The sequence below is a fragment of the Aquarana catesbeiana genome, linkage group LG01 (genome assembly GCF_042186555.1).
Source record: "Aquarana catesbeiana isolate 2022-GZ linkage group LG01, ASM4218655v1, whole genome shotgun sequence".
NCBI lineage: Eukaryota > Metazoa > Chordata > Amphibia > Anura > Ranidae > Aquarana > Aquarana catesbeiana.
In genome coordinates, this window is record NC_133324.1 from 972,696,309 (window position 1) to 972,713,581 (window position 17,273).

The 17,273-nt window shown below is 43.1% G+C and overlaps 1 protein-coding gene across 6 annotated transcripts in view; it reads right to left on the reverse strand.

The window, feature by feature from the left end:
* Window positions 1–17,273, reverse strand: part of LOC141123276 (cytosolic phospholipase A2 gamma-like) — a 268,360-nt gene that overhangs the window by 9,271 nt on the left and 241,816 nt on the right. For all 6 annotated transcript variants that reach the window (XM_073612044.1, XM_073612047.1, XM_073612042.1 and 3 more), the window contains 2 exons: window positions 14,608–14,712; window positions 2,335–2,427 (listed from right to left, as the gene is read on the reverse strand). In XM_073612044.1, coding sequence (XP_073468145.1) covers window positions 2,335–2,427; window positions 14,608–14,712 — 198 coding nt within the window. The remainder of the gene's footprint in view (window positions 1–2,334; window positions 2,428–14,607; window positions 14,713–17,273) is intronic.

Here is a 17,273-nt window from a genome sequence, read left to right on the forward strand (position 1 = left end):
TCCATACCAGACCTGAAGGGTCTGGTATGGATTTTTTGGGGGAACCTCACTCCATTTTTTTTTTAATTTTGGCGCGGAGTTCCCCTTAATATCCATACCAGGCCTGAAGGGCCTGGTAATGGAATTTTGGGGGACCCCCATGCATTTTTTTTTCAATGACTTTCAATGACTTTTATGTGTATTGTCGGGCCCGACAATTCATTAATAGCCGGCACTAGCGCTAGTACTTTTAAATGACTTTTTTTCCTTTAGAAATTTAATTTTGCTCTTGGACTGTTATAAACACGGGAAACATGTGCTACTTTACAGGCATACTATAGACACCCCCCAGGTACAACATTTAAAGGAAAAATTCACTTTTATTGTTTCACTTTAAGCATTATTATAATCACTGCCCCCCCAAAAACAGTCAGTTTTTAAAACTTTTTTTGCATTGATACATGTCCCCTGGGGCAGGACCCGGGTCCCCAAACACTTTTTATGAAAATAACTTGCATATTAACCTTTAAAATTAGCATTTTTGATTGTTCATGTTCGTGTTCCATAGGCTTTAACGGTGTTCGCGTGTTTAAACACATTTTTTGCCTGTTCGCATGTTCTGGATGTGAACCAAACAGGGGGGTGTTCGGCCCATCCCTACTCGCTACTTTCCTCTTCAGGATTTCTCCAGAGTTCAAACTAGCCCATGATACTCTTTGCTTTCAACTCCAGAATTTCCCCTAAACTGAATAATTCCATGGAGCTCTCAACCTTCTGCTTACCAGAATGTCACCTGAGCTTAACCAAATCCATGGTACTCTCCACTTTCATTTCCTCTCTTCAAAATTTCTCCTGAGTTGAACCTAGTTCATGAAACTTTCTACTTTCTACTCTCTTCTCCATGATTTTGCCTGAGCTCAGGCTAGTCAATGGTGCCCTTTACTTTTCATTTGCCTTTCCAGGACTTCTCCTTAGCCGAATCCTTTACACAAAACTCACTACTTTCTACCCTCCTTCTTTCCTTTGTAGGATATTTCCAGGACTAAACCTAATCTATAGAGCTTTCTACCTTTTACTCTCCTCTTCTTATTTTCTTTTTCAGCTCACTCTAGTCCATGGAGCTTTTTCTTTCCTACTTTACTCTTTAGGATATCTTCTGAGTTGAACCTATTCTATAGAACTTTCAGAACTACAACTCTCGTCTTCAGGATTTCCCTTGAGCTAGATCTAGCCCATAAACTCCTAACTTTCAACTCTAGGATTTCCCCTAAACAGAATACATTCTATAGAATTCTCTACCTACTATTATCCAGGATGTCTCCTTAGTTTAACCAAATTGATAGAACTCTTTACTCTCTTCTCTTCAGGATTTCTCCTGAGTTTAACCTTGTTCTTGGAACTTTCTGCATTCTACTCTCCTCTTCAGAATGTCTCTTGAGCTCAAACTAGTCTATGGAACTCTCTACTTTCCCTGAGATGACTACATTATATGAAACATTTTACTTTACTCTCTAGGATGTTTCCTGAGCTGAACCTGTTCCGTCAAACTCTCTACCTTTTATTTATCTCTCCAGGATATCTCCTGGACTAAACATTATCTATTGAACTTTCCACCTTCCACTTCCTTATCTGGTTTTTATTTGAACTACACCTAGTCAAAGGACCTACTGTACTTTCTACTCTCCTGGTAGGGATCTCACCTGAACTAAACTAAATCCATGGAACTTCCTCTACAAAACCCAATCCATGTAACATTCTATTTACTCATTTTCTCTCCAGGACTTCCCCTGAGGTGAATACCTTACAAACAACTCTCAAATTTCTACTTTTCTTTCCAAAACATATCTCCAGGACTTAACATAATCTATTGCACTTTTATTTTTCACTCTACCCTTCTTATTTTCCTTAAACCTAGTCCATGAACCTTTCTTCTTCCTACTCTCCTCTCAAGAATATCTTCTGAGTTAAACCTAATCTGTGGAACTTTCACTACTCTCCTCTTTGGGATTTAACCTGAGCTGAACCTACTTATGGAAGTCTCTCATGTCTATTTTCAACTCCAGGATTTCCTCTAAAATGAATACATTCCATGGAAATCTTTACCTCCTACTCTCTAAGATGTCTCATGAGTTGAACCAATTGGATGGAACTCTCTACTTTCTTCTCTTCCCGTCAGCCTTTTTCCTGAGCTGAATATATTCAATGTAACTTTCTACCTTCTACTTCCTCCCCATGGATTGGTCCTTCTTTATCACTCTCTCTCGCTCTTACATTTGACCACCTTAGAGGTACAGAAGAGGTTTGGCCATCTATAGATAGGATTCTGACAATGTGAGTGGACAGAGTCACACTTACCTTTCAGTGCCAGGCACACAAATGTAATCCCAACCAGCAGACAAGTCAAAGCCAAAATGAAAAATAAAATGTATTGCATCCTCGAGCAACGACCTGCAGGAGCAAAAATACAGAAAGTTTAATCTAAACTTTTGCAAATCTTACTGAAATGATTGACCAACCATACTATATATCTAGAGCATGTGTGGAATATAACCTTGTGTTACTGCAGAGTACCAAAAAATGGACAGGTAGGGCTAGAAACCTGGGGCTGTCCTATTGGTTCTTATATCCCAAAATATAACAGTGGTGTTTGTATAGAGTGTCTGGTTTCTAGGCTAGCAGCTTCTATGCACCAAAGAATTCCCACAGTTTCCTTGGTTTATAGTGAAAAACTTGAATCCTCACACCACAAATTATTAATCCAGATACAAATTTATTCCAAAGTAAGGTCAGGTAGAAGACCAAACAAGGAAGCCAACATGTTTCAAAGACCTAACCTCACCTCATTCCTCAGATTTAAGGAAGATACAATGTTAATGGTATTTTGACCAGTAAAAAAGTAAAGGACTCATCAGCAGCTGGTTTAACAGAGAATGGAGACATTCACAGAAAGGAGACCACAGGGAACGTGTCATTGTAGTGACCAGGCACAAGGATGAAGACAACAGACCTTGGGATCTTTTTTTCTCTTATCTGCCATGAGTGGATGGCAGAGTTGTTTTGGAATATGATAAAAGGGCTCTACATGATGAGTGAATCTCTGGGGGGTTTATGAAGTGATGCAAAACATAATTGATGGGTGATCAATTATGGGTGATTTAATAATCAGTTAGATGGGTGATTTGATGGATAATTTCATTGGTGATTAAATGGGTGAATGTATGGTTTGTTTGAGTGATTTATTGAGTGATTAGATTGGTGATTAGATGGATAATTTGATGGGTAATTAGATGGGTAATTAGATGGGTAATTAGATGGGTGATTAGATGGGTGATTAGATGGGTGATTAGATGGGTGATCAGATGGGTGATTCGATGGGTGATTCGATGGGTGATTTGATGGGTGGTTCGATGGGTGATGAGAAAGGTGATATGATAGAAGATTTAAATGGTAAACTGGTGAATTGATAGGAGATTTGATGGGTGAATTGATGGATGTCTTTATAGGTAATTAGATGGGTGATTTGATTGGTGATTTATAGGGATGGACTGTCTGTTCGGGTCGCACATGAGTTTGACTCGAACATTGGCTGTTCGCCTCTTCGCTGAATAGCGAACAATTTGGGGTGTTTGCGGCAAATTCGAATGCCGTGGAACACCCTTTAAAAGTCTATGGGAGAAATCAAAAGTGCTAATTTTAAAGGTTACTATGCATGGTATTGTCATAAAAAGTGTTTGGGGACCCGGGTCCTACCCCAGGGGACATGGATCAATGCAAAAAAAAGTTTTAAAAACGCCCGTTTTTTCGGGAGCAGTGACTTTAATAATGCTTAAAGTGAAACAATAAAAGTGAAATATTCCTTTAAATTTCGTACCTGGGGGGTGTCTATAGTATACCTGTAAAATGGCACATGTTTCCTGTGTTTAGAACAGTCCAGAGGAAAATGGTATTTCTAAAGGAAAAAAGTAATTTAAAACTAGTACTAGCGCTAGTGCCAGCTATTAATGAATTGTTGGGTCTCTGCAATACACATAAAAGTCTTTGAAAAAAATGGCCTGGGGTTCCCCCACAGTGCATTACCAGGCCCTTTGGGTCTGGTATGAATATTAACCACTTCAATACCGGGCCAATTCTGACATTTCTCTCCTACATGTAAAAATCATCATTTTTTTGCTAGAAAATTACATAGAACCCCCAAACATTATATATGTTTTTTTAGAAAAGACCCTAGAGAATACAATGGCGGTTGTTGCAACTTTTTATCTCACACAGTATTTGCGCAGGAATTTTTCGAACGTGTTTTTTTGGGGAAAAAAACTGTTTTGTGTTTAAAAAAAAAAACAAAACAGTAAAGTAAGCCCAATGTTTTTGCATTTTGTGAAAGATGAAGTTATGCCGAGTAAATAGATACCTAACATGTCACGCTTCAAAATTGCACACGCTCGTGGAATAGCGCCAATGTTCGGTACTTAAAAATCCCCATAGGCGACGCTTGAAATTTTTTTACTGGTTACATGTTTTGAGTTACAGAGGAGGTCTAGGGCCAAAATTATTGCTCTCGCTCCAACGTTCGCGGCAATACCTCACATGTATGGTTTGAACACCGTTTTCATATGTGGGCGGGACTTACGTATGCGTTCACTTCTGCGTGCGAGCACACGTAACAGGTGACCCCGCCCCCTCTGACGCCACGGGAAATCCATAGGGAAGTCCCCGTGAAGTCCCTGTGCGTCAGAGGGGGGCGGAGTCACTGGGTGGCCCTGCCCTCAGTTCTATAAGAACTGTCAGAAGAACAGAAGCATCACACAGCTGGAACCTCCCATGGATGAAGATCGTCCAAAGAATGAAGGGGGAAGAAGAAGCCGCGGAGGAAGATGCCGGACGAGAAGATCGAAGGAAGAAGCAGAGGACCGGAAGAAGAAGAGGAAGAAGCAGAGGAAGAAGTGGGGGAAGAACAAGATGGAGGAAGAAAACTGAATGAAGACCAGAAGAAGATGGAAAAACAACAGATTAACAAAGGAATTGTCAAAAACCGTCTCTTGTCATTTTTAACATTTTTGACACTTTTTTTGTGAAATGGTAAGGGTACATTTGTACCCCATTACCATTTCACACAGGGGGGGTGGGATCTGGGGGTTCCCTTGTTAAAGGGGGCTTCCAGATTCCAATAAGCCCCCCACCCGCAGACCCCCAAAACCACCGGGACATCCTCCCCATGTTGAGGGCATGTGGCCTGGTACGGTTCAGGAGGGGTGGGCGCTCTCTCGTCCCCCCTATTCTCCTGCAGCCTGCCAGGTTGTGTGCTCGGATAAGGGTCTGGTATGGATTTTTAGGGGCACCCCATGCCATTTTTTAAAAAAATTTTGGCGCGGGGTTCCCCTTAAAATCCACACCAGACCTGAAGGGTCTGGTATGGATTTTGAGGGGGACCCCCACGCCATTTTTAACCACTTAAGGACTGCCTCACGCTGATATATGTTGGCAAGGCAGCATGGGCAGGCAAAATCACGTAAATATACGTGATCTGCCTCCCGCGGGTGGGGGGGTCCGATTGGACCCCCCCGGTGCCTGAGGCGGTCCTCTTTTGTCCCCCGGCGATCAGAGGTGAGGGGGAGGCCATCCGTTCGTGGCCCCCCCCTTGCGATCGCCGCCGGCCAATCAGAACATTCCTTTGCTGCTGTATGCTAAACAGCAGCAAAGGAAATGATGTCATCTCTCCTCGGCTCGATATTTTCCGTTCCGGCGCCGAGGAGAGAAGACATCACTGTGAGTGTAAAACACAAACACACACAGTAGAACATGCCAGGCACACAAAACACCCCCGATCCTCCCCCGATCGCCCCCCCGATCACCCCCCAATCACCCCTCCCCCCGTCACACTGACACCAAGCAGGTTTTTTTTTTTCTGATTACTGCATGGTGTCAGTTTGTGAAAGTTACTGTGTTAGGGCAGTTAGGGTTAGCCCCCTTTAGGTCTAGGGTACCCCAATAACCCCCCCTAATAAATTTTAACCCCTTGATCACCCCCTGTCGCCAGTGTCGCTAAGCGATCATTTTTCTGATTGCTGTATTAGTGTCGCTGGTGACGCTAGTTAGGGAAGTAAATATTTAGGTTCGCCGTCAGCGTTTTATAGCGACAGGGACCCCCATATACTACCTAATAAATGTTTTAACCCCTTGATTGCCCCCTAGTTAACCCTTTCACCAGTGATCACCGTAAAAGTGTTATGGGTGAAGCTGGTTAGTTCGTTTATTTTTTATAGTGTCAGGGCACCCGCCGTTTATTACCGAATAAAGGTTTAGCCCCCTGATCGCCCGGCGGAGATATGCGTCGCCCCAGGCAGCGTCAGATTAGCACCAGTAGCGCTAACACCCACGCACGCGGCCTAGTACACCCCGGTCGTAGTCAAACCAGCACTGCAGTTCGCAGAGTCAGGCCTGATCCCTGCGATCGCTAACAGTTTTTTTGGTAGTTTTTTTTGAACTGGCAAGCACCAGCCCCAGGCAGCGTCAGGTTAGTGCCAGTACCGCTAACACCCATGCACGCACCGTACACCTCCCTTAGTGGTATAGTATCTGATCAGATCAATATCTGATCCGATCAGATCTATACTATCCAGCAGTTTAGGGTTCCCAAAAACGCAGTGTTAGCGGGATCAGCCCAGATACCTGCTAGCACCTGCGTTTTGCCCCTCCGCCCGGCCCAGCCCAGCCCACCCAAGTGCAGTATCGATTGATCACTGTCACTTACAAAACACTAAACGCATAACTGCAGCGTTCGCAGAGTCAGGCCTGATCCCTGCGATCGCTAACAGTTTTTTTTGGTAGCGTTTTGGTGAACTGGCAAGCACCAGCGGCCTAGTACACCCCGGTCGTAGTCAAACCAGCACTGCAGTAACACTTGGTGACGTGGTGAGTCCCATAAGTGCAGTTCAAGCTGGTGAGGTGGCAAGCACAAGTAGTGTCCCGCTGCCACGAAGAAGAAGACAAACACAGTCCCGTCGTGCCCATAGTGCCCTTCCTGCTGCATTCGCCAATCCTAATTGGGAACCCACCACTTCTGCAGCGCCCGTACTTCCCCCATTCACATCCCCAACCAAATGCAGTCAGCTGCATGAGAGGCATTTTCTTTATGTCCTCCCGAGTACCCCTACCCAACGAACCCCCCCAAAAAAGATGTGTCTGCAGCAAGCGCGGATATAGGCGTGACACCTGCTATTATTGTCCCTCCTGTCCTGACAATCCTGATTTTTGCATTGGTGAATGTTTTGAACGCTACCATTCACTAGTTGAGTATTAGCGTAGGGTACAGCATTGCACAGACTAGGCACACTTTCACAGGGTCTCCCAAGATGCCATCGCATTTTGAGAGACCCGAACCTGGAACCGGTTACAGTTATAAAAGTTAGTTACAAAAAAAGTGTAAAAAAAAAAAAATATATAAAATTAAAAAAAAATAGTTGTCGTTTTATTGTTCTCTCTCTCTCTATTCTCTCTCTATTGTTCTGCTCTTTTTTACTGTATTCTATTCTGCAATGTTTTATTGTTATTATGTTTTATCATGTTTGTTTTTCAGTTATGCAATTTTTTATACTTTACCGTTTACTGTGTTTTATTGTTAACCATTTTTTTGTCTTCAGGTACGCCATTCACGACTTTGAGTGGTTATACCAGAATGATGCCTGCAGGTTTAGGTATCATTCTTTTCAGCCAGCGGTCGGCTTTCATGTAAAAGCAATCCTAGCGGCCAATTAGCCTCTAGACTGCTTTTACAAGCTGTGGGAGGGAATGCCCCCCCCAACGTCTTCCGTGTTTTTCTCTGGCTCTCCTGTCTCAACAGGGAACCTGAGAAAGCAGCCGGTGATTCAGCCAGCTGACCATAGAGCTGATCAGAGACCAGAGTGGCTCCAAACATCTCTATGGCCTAAGAAACCGGAAGCTATGAGCATTTCATGACTTAGATTTCGCCGGATGTAAACAGCGCCATTGGGAAATTGGGAAAGCATTTTATCACACCGATCTTGGTGTGGTCAGATGCTTTGAAGGCAGAGGAGACATCTAGGGTATAATAGACCCCAATTTTTTCAAAAAAAAGAGTACCTGTCACTACCTATTGATATCATAGGGGATATTTACATTCCCTGAGATAACAATAAAAATGATTTAAAAAAAAAAATGAAAGGAACAGTTTAAAAATAAGATAAAAAAGCAAAAAAATAATAAAAAAAAAAAAAAAAAAAGCACCCCTGTCCCCCCCTGCTCTAGCGCTAAGGCGAACGCAAGCTGCGGTCTGTCGTCAAACGTAAACAGCAATTGCACCATGCATGTGAGGTATCACCGCGAAGGTCAGATCGAGGTCAGTAATTTTAGCAGTAGACATCCTCTGTAAATCTAAAGTGGTAACCTGTAAAGGCTTTTAAAGGCTTTTTAAAATGTATTTATTTTATCATTTAGTGACAACTTTGTGCAAAAAAAAAAAAAAATGTGTCACTTTCCCGCAACTTGTGTCAAAATATAAAATATTCCATGGACTCAACATGCCTCTCAGCAAATAGCTTGGGGTGTCTACTTTCCAAAATGGGGTCATTTGGGGGGGGGTTGTGCCACCTGGGCATTCCATGGCCTTCAAAACTGTGATAGGTAGTGAGGAGTGAAATCAAAAATTTACACCCTTAGAAATCCTGAAGGCGGTGATTGGTTTTCAGGGCCCCGTACGCGGCTAGGCTCCCAAAAAGTCCCACACATGTGGTATCTCCGTACTCAGGAGAAGCAGCTAAATGTATTTTGGGGTGCAATTCCACATAGGCCCATGGCCTGTGTGAGCAATATATCATTTAGTGACAACTTTTTGTAAATATTTTTTTTTTTTTGTCATTATTCAATCACTTGGGACAAAAAAATAAATATTCGATGGGTTCAACATGCCTCTCAGCAATTTCCTTGGGGTGTCTACTTTCCAAAATGGGGTCATTTGGGGAGGGTTTGTACTGCCCTGCCATTTTAGCACCTCAAGAAATGACATAGGCAGTCATAAACTAAAAGCTGTGTAAATTCCAGAAAATGTACCCTAGTTTGTAGGCGCTATAACTTTTGCGCAAACCAATAAATATACGCTTATTGACATTTTCTTTACCAAAGACATGTGGCTGAATACATTTTGGCCTAAATGTATGACTAAAATTGAGTTTATTGGATTTTTTTTATAACAAAAAGTAGAAAATATCATTTTTTTTCAAAATTTTCGGTCTTTCCATTTATAGCGCAAAAAATAAAAAACGCAGAGGTGATCAAATACCATCAAAAGAAAGCTCTATTTGTGGGAAGAAAAGGACGCAAATTTCGTTTGGGTACAGCATTGCATGACCGCGCAATTAGCAGTTAAAGCGACGCAGTGCCAAATTGGAAAAAGACCTCTGGTCCTTAGGCAGCATAATGGTCCGGGGCTGAAGTGGTTAAAAAAATTTTGACAAGGGGTTCCCCTTAATATCCATACCAGACCTGAAGGGCCTGGTATGGAATTTGGGGGAACCCAACGCATTTTTTTTTTAAATTTTGGTTCGGGGTTCCCCTTAATATTCTTACCAGACCCAAAGGGCCTGGTAATGCACTGTGGAGGAACCCCAGGCCGTTTTTTTCAATGACTTTTATGTGTATTGCAGAGACCCGACAATTCATTAATAGCCGGCACTAACGCTAGCGCTAGTACTAGATTTAACCACTTCAGCCCCGGAAGAATTTACGTGGCTCCCAAACAAAATTGACGTCCTTTTTTTCCCAAATAGAGCTTTCTTTTGGTGGTATTTGATCACCTCTGCTGTTTTTATTTTTTGCGCTATAAACAAAAACATAGCGACAATTTTGAAAAAAACGCATTATTTTTTACTTTTTGCTATAATAAAAATCCCCAAAAAATAATTAAAAAAACATTTATTTTCCTCAGTTTAGGCCGATACGTATTCTTCTACATATTTTTGGTAAAAAAATTTGCAATAAGCATTTTATTGATTGGTTTGCGCAAAAGTTATAGCGTTTACAAAATAGGGGATAGTTTTATGGCATTTTTATTCATTTTTTTTTTTAATAATAATGGCGGCGATCAGTGATTTTTATTGTGACTGCAACATTATGGCGGACACATCAGATATTTTTGACACATTTTTGGGACCATTGTCATTTATACAGCAATCAGTGCTATAAAAATGCACTGATTCCTGTGTAAATGACACTGGCAGTGAAGGGGTTAACCACTAGGCGGCGGGGAGGGGTTAAGTCAGTACTAGGGAGTGATTCAAACTGTAGGGGGATGGGCTAGCTGTGACACATCACTGATCTCTGCTCCCAATGACAGGGAGCAGAGTTCAGTGACACTGTCACTAGGCAGAATGGGGAGATGCTGTTTACATCAGCATCTCCCTGTTCGTCCTCTCCATGAGGTGATTGCGGGTATCCCCATGGCGATCGAGTCCACAGGACCCGCGACCCGACTCAAGGAGCTCCCGGCTGGCATGCACGCGCACCGCCGGTGGCACGCACGCAATGGCACGGTGGAAAATTCAATGGGACTTACCTGTACACCCATTTGCCCAGCCGTGCCATTCTGCCGACGTACATCGGCGTGCGCCGGTTGGGAAATGGTTAAATTACTTTTTTTCCTTTAGAAATATCATTTTACTCTGGACTGTTCTAAACATGGGAAACATGCGCCCCTTTACAGGCATACTATAAACAACCCCCAGGTACGAAATTTAAAGGAATATTTCACTTTTATTGTTTCACTTTAAGCATTATTAAAATCACTGCTCCCGAAAAAACGGCCATTTTTAAAACTTTTTTTTGCATTGATCCATGTCCCCTGGGGCAGGACCCAGGTCCCCAAACACTTTTTCTGACAAAAACTTGCATATAACCCTTAAAATTAGCACTTTTGATTTTTCATGTTCATGTCCCATACACTTTAACAGGGTTCGCGTGTTCGAACAAATTTCTTGCCTGTTCGCATGTTCTGCTGCGAACCGAACAGGGGGGTGTTCAGCCCATCCCTAGTGATTTATTGGGGGACTGATGGGTGAATTGAAAGATGATTTAATGAGTTATTAAATGGGTACATTTATGGGTTGTTTGATGAGTGATTTGATGGATGATTAGATGGGTGAATTGATGGGTGATTGGATGGGTGATGTGATGGATAATTTAATAGGTGATTTGATGGGTGATTAGATTAGTGACTAGGTGGGTGATTTGATGGATGATTAGATGAGTGAATTGATGGGTTGTTTGATGGGTGATGTGATGGATGATTAGGTGGGTGATTAGATGAGTGAATTGATGGGTTGTTTGATGGGTGATTTGATGGGTGATGATAAAAGTGATGTGATGGATGATTAGATGGGTGATTAGATGGATGATTAGATGGGTGATTTCATGGGTGATTTATTGGGGGACTGATGGGTGATTTGAAAGATGATTTGATGAGTTATTAAATGGGTACATTTATGGGTTGTTTGATGAGTGATTTAATGGGTAATTAGATGGGTGATTAGATGGGTCATTTGATGGGTGATTAGATGAGTAATTTGATGGGGGATTCGATGGTTAATTTGATGGGTGATTAGATGGGTGATTTGATTGGTGATTTGATGGGTGATTAGATGAGTGAATTGATGGGTTGTTTTATGGGTGATGTGATGGATGATTTGGTGTGTGATTTGATGGTTGATTTGATTGGTGATGGATGATTGGGTGGGTGATTAGATGGGTGAATGAATGGTTTGTTTGATGAGTGATTTGATGGCTGATGAGAAAGGTGATGTGATGGTTAATATGTGATATGATAGGTAAATTGATGGGTAATTAGATTGGTGATTTTATAGGAGATTTAATGGGTGATTAGAGGGGTGAATTGGTGGATGATTTGATGGGTGAATTGATGGATGATTTTATAGGTGAGTTAATGGGTGATATTATAGGTAATTAGATGGGTGTTTTGATTGGTGATTTAATGGGTGATTTATTAGGTGATTAGATGATTAGAAGGATGATGTGATGGGTGATTAGATGAGTGAATTGATGGGTTGTTTGATGGGTGATGTGATGGATGATTAGGTGGGTGATTAGATGAGTGAATTGAAGGGTTGATGGGAACCCCGCGCCAAAATTTTTTTTAAAATGGCATGGGGTCCCCCCAAAAATCAATACCAGACCCTTATCCGAGCACGCAACCTGGCAGGCCGCAGGAAAAGAGGGGGGACGAGAGAGCGCCCCCCCTCCTGAACCATACCAGGCCACATGCCCTCAACATTGGGAGGGTGCTTTGGGGTAGCCCCCCAAAACACCTTGTCCCCATGTTGATGAGGACAAGGGCCTCATCCCCACAACCCTGGCCGGTGGTTGTGGGGGTCTGCGGGCGGGGGGATTATCAGAATCTGGAAGCCCCCTTTAACAAGGGGACCCCCAGATCCCGGCCCTCCCCCCTATGTGAAATGGTAAAGTACCCCTACCATTTCACTAAAAAACTGTCAAAAATGTTAAAAATGACAAGAGACAGTTTTTGACAATTCCTTTATTTAAATGCTTCTTCTTTCTTCTATCTTCTTTCTTCTTTCTTCTATCTTCCTTCAGTTTCTTCCTCCATCTTCTTCTTCTTCTGGTTCTTCTGGTTCTTCCTCCGGTGTTTTCGTCCGGCATCTCCTCCGCGGCATCAACGTCTTCCTCCCTTCTTCTCCTCGGGCCGCTCCGCATCCATGATGGCATGGAAGGAGGCTCCCACTCTTCTCTTCATCTTCTTCTCTTCATCTTCTTCTCTTCATCTTCTTCTCTTCATCTTCTTTTCGGGCCGCTCCGCATCCATGATGGCATGGAGGGAGGCTCCCGCTGTGTGATGCTTCTCCTCTTCTGACGGTTCTTAAATAAAGGGGGGGCGGGGCCACCCGTGACCCCGCCTCCCTCTGACGCACGGTGACTTGATGGGACTTCCCTGTGGCATTCCCCGTGACGCCACAGGGAAGTTCCGTCAAGTCACCGTGCGTCAGAGGGGACGGGGTCACTGGGTGGCCCCACCCCCCCTTTATTTAAGAACCATCAGAAGAGGAGAAGCGTCACACAGTGGGAGCCTCCCTCCATGCCATCATCGATGCGGAGCGGCCCGAAAAGAAGATGAAGACAAGAAGATGAAGAGAAGAAGATGAAGAGAAGAAGATGAAGAGAAGAGCGGGAGCCTCCCTCCATGCCATCATGGATGTGGAGAGGCCCGAGGAGAAAAAGGGAAGAAGACGCCGACGCCGCGGAGGAGATACCGGAGGAAGAACCAGAAGAACCAGAAGAAGAAGAAGATGGAGGAAGAAACCAAAGGAAGATAGAAGATAGAAGAAAGAAGAAGCATTTAAATAAAGGAATTGTCAAAAACTGTCTCTTGTCATTTTTAATATTTTTGACAGTTTTTTAGTGAAATGGTAGGGGTACTTTTGTACCCCCTTACCATTTCACACAGGAGGGAGGCCGGGATCTGGGGGTCCCCTTGTTAAAGGGGGCTTCCAGATTCCAATAAGCCCCCCGCCCGCAGACCCCCACAACCACTGGCCAGGGTTGTGGGGATGAGGGCCTTGTCCTCATCAACATGGGGACAAGGTGTTTTGGGGGCTACCCCAAAGCACCCTCCCAATGTTGAGGGCATGTGGCCTGGTACGGTTCAGGAGGGAAGCGCTCTCTTGTCCCCCCTCTTTTCCTGCAGCCTGCCAGGTTGCGTGCTCGTTTTTTTTAAATTTTGGCGTGGGGTTCCCCTTAAAATCCATACCAGACCTGGAGGGTCTGGTATAGATTTTGAGGGGGACCCCATGCAATTTTTTTTTTTTTAATTTCGGCCGGGGTTCCCCTTAATATCCATATCAGACCTGAAGGGCCTGGTATGGAATTTAGGGGGACCCCCCACGTCATTTTTTTTTTTAAATTGTGGTTCGGGCTTCCCCTGTGGGAAATTCCCATGCTGTTTTTATCAATGAACTTCTATGTGTATTGTCGGACCGGCAATGCATTAATAGATGCGAGTAGTTTTAAATGACTTTTTTCCTTTGAAGTGTCATTTTGCTGATAGACTGTTCTAAACATGGGACACATGCGCCCCTTTACAGGCATACTATAGACACCCCCCAGGTACAAAATTTAAAAGGATATTACACTTTTATTGTTTCACTTTAAGCATTATTAAAATCACTGCTCCCGAAAACATGGCCGTTTTTAAAACGTTTTTTGCATTGATCCATGTCCCCTGGGGCAGGACCAAGGTCCCCAAACACTTTTTATGACAATAACTTGCATATAAGCCTTTAAAATTAGCGCTTTTGATTATTCATGTTCGTGTCCCATAGACTTTAACGCTGTTCGCGTGTTCGAACAAATTTTTTGCCTGTTCGCATGTTCTGGTGCGAACCGAACAGGGGGGTGTTCGGCTCATCCCTAGTAATAAGTTAGGTGATTGGTTGAGTGATTGGGTGGGTGAATTGATGAATGACTTGGTGGGTGATTAGATGGGTGATTTGATGAGTGATTAGAAGGATGATGAAATGGGTTATTTGATGAGTGGATTAAAAAATGATTTGATGGATTATTTGATGGGTAAACTGATAGATTCTTGCTTACCTGCTCGGACTGGGGGTCTCCCAGACAGTTCATGTGTGCCTTGTCCTCCAAGTTCCAAGATTGTCCTCTCTTCTCTGTATGTGATCCCCTCTGAGCCATGATGATCTACACAATACATCAATGTGTCAATAAATAACATAAGAATGTAAGCTTCTCTTCTGTCTATGTCAGAGCTATATACTGAAAGGTATATTAATAATAGTGTGTTACTGTGGAGGGAAATTAGAGTGTAAGCTCCTCTAGTGCAGAGATTGGTGTGCCTGGGCCAGTGTTCTCTGTATAGCACTGTGGTATATGTCAGAGCTATATACATGTACAATAATAATAGTGTGTGACTTTGTGGGGACATCAGAGTGTAAGCTCTTCTGGTACAGAGACTGATGTGACTGGCCCCATGTTCTCTGTACAGCACTGTGGTATATGTCAGAGCTATATAAATGTATAATAATAATAATAGTGTGTGACTGTGGGGGGGACATTAAAGTGTAAGCTCTTCTGGTACAGAGACTGATGTAACTGGCTCAGTGATCTCTGTACAGTACTGCAATATATGTCAGAGCTATATAAATGTGTAATAATAGTGTGTGATCTTATTACCGCTGTTGGTCTTGCAGTGAACCATACAAAGAGACCCAATCACCCACATATGGAGGAGATCACGTAGGGCATACCCAGGGAGCTTCATTGTGACTAAGCCACATATAGAAATAATAGTCTATGTGCTAAAGAAGGGCTCAATGGGTCACACTTCTGAGGATGGTATCATCCAAAGATGGAATACTGTGATCCTCTCACATGGAACAATCAGGTGAACCAAATGAATGCACAATTGTCTCAACTGAGGCCTTATCGGAGTGCTCTGAGAGTGGTAAGGAAAGCAGGATCATCCATAACTGCTGCACAAAGCAGAGACGTTTATACTAGAACATTGAATGGTGACAATCACAAAGACACTCTCTAATGCAAAAAGAAATCCTTCAACGAATTTCCTCTCAGGAAAGGGAGTTCCTTTTTAGTTGAAAAAAAAAATACATTTTAAAAATGGCTGTTCCTAGAAGCAAAACTTTATATATAAATTCAATGTTTTTATTCTCTCTGCTCTCCACTATAGACACCTCATTAAACCTCACAATAATCTCCAGCCAAATGTGTATCAAACAGAGACATCCTGTGGGATAATCTCTGTAAATAGATTTTACTTACAATTTCATGGTAAGTGTAAAAATGACTGCATTAAATGTCAAATTTAGCATTTGCTTTATAAAGCAAGGAAACCCTCTTTGTGAAATAAGCAATGAATAGTTTTACACATATAATGAAAATGATTAAATAGCGCACAATAAAGGTTTAACCCTGCTATGTCCCCTCATACAGTATATACTGTTCCCTAGTGCGCCGGTCCTTTTCTGCTTTCCTTCTATGAGGTATCTCAGCCTCTGATCACTACATCATGAATTGTTTCTTTTTGCCTTCTGTAGTTTATCCCAGGGAGTAAATAAACTCTATGACTGTTATGCAGGTACCCTGTACTTGTAGCCAGTTGGACTGCCATTGTTGGCCTTTGTTTTGGTTAGCCTCATTCTCCTGCCCTGCCAATTACAAGTGCCAAATCAAGAGCACATCTTACATAAAGCAGTCACCAGACCCAACCTCAGATCTATGGCTGCCCTACAACACTAAACAAGTACAGATCCTAGATGCCCCTAGCAAACACAAAGCCCCAGGACCAGGAGTTCCCAAAACTGAGCACTCATGGGAGCCCTGAAGGTTTTGCCCAGTTGGCCATCAAGCAATGTCTCCCAAAGCTGGCCATCATCCATGATAGATCAGAACAAAGATGATATCTATTGTCTAGCCCAGGGAGTGTATAACCTTCATGGCATGAGTACCTTGCTTCCACATTGAATGAATGAATGAATGAATGATTTGTAAAGCGCTGCAAATGCAAACTGAATCCCTCAGAGGGACTCTGCTGGGGGCACCTGATGTAAGGACAGACTCCGCTGGGGACACCTGATGGCATCTGGTGGCAGGCGACGTGGCTAGTGACACGCTCTGGGATCCCACTGATTCTGTATTATGGTGAGTTAAATGATTTAATTTTATATTACAAAGTAATAATAGAAATAATGCGCTTCAATCATCCTGACACCATAACAACCCTGGTGCCAGGATGATTGAAGTGTTAACACCAGGTGTTTGAAGTATCTTTATCTGCTGATTGTTAAACTTTCTAGAATACACATATTTCTATTGTTGTGTAGGATCTGGGCCTGCTGTCTCTCCATCCCTCTCTCCCTTTCCCTCCATCCCTCGTTCAACTCAGACACTAACCACACCACCTTAGAGCCACGCCCACTATTTAGCTGAAACCACGCCCGTTTTCACTAAGTGGGAGGGGTCAAAAAGGATAGGCGGGGCCTGGCGCCCCCCCATCCTAAAACTTCACCATCCGCCACTGTGCACATCCTATATAACACAGCCATTGGACAGAGCCTCAGGCCTATTGTGTGCCCTATGGCACCAAACAAGTACAAATCTTGAAGAGAGTGAGGATGTCACACAGTTGCCATGGCAACGCGTTTCGGGGTGTGGCCTCCTTTCTCAGGTCATCACCAAATCATCATCAGATGACCTGAGGAAGGAGGCCATACCTCTGAAATGCA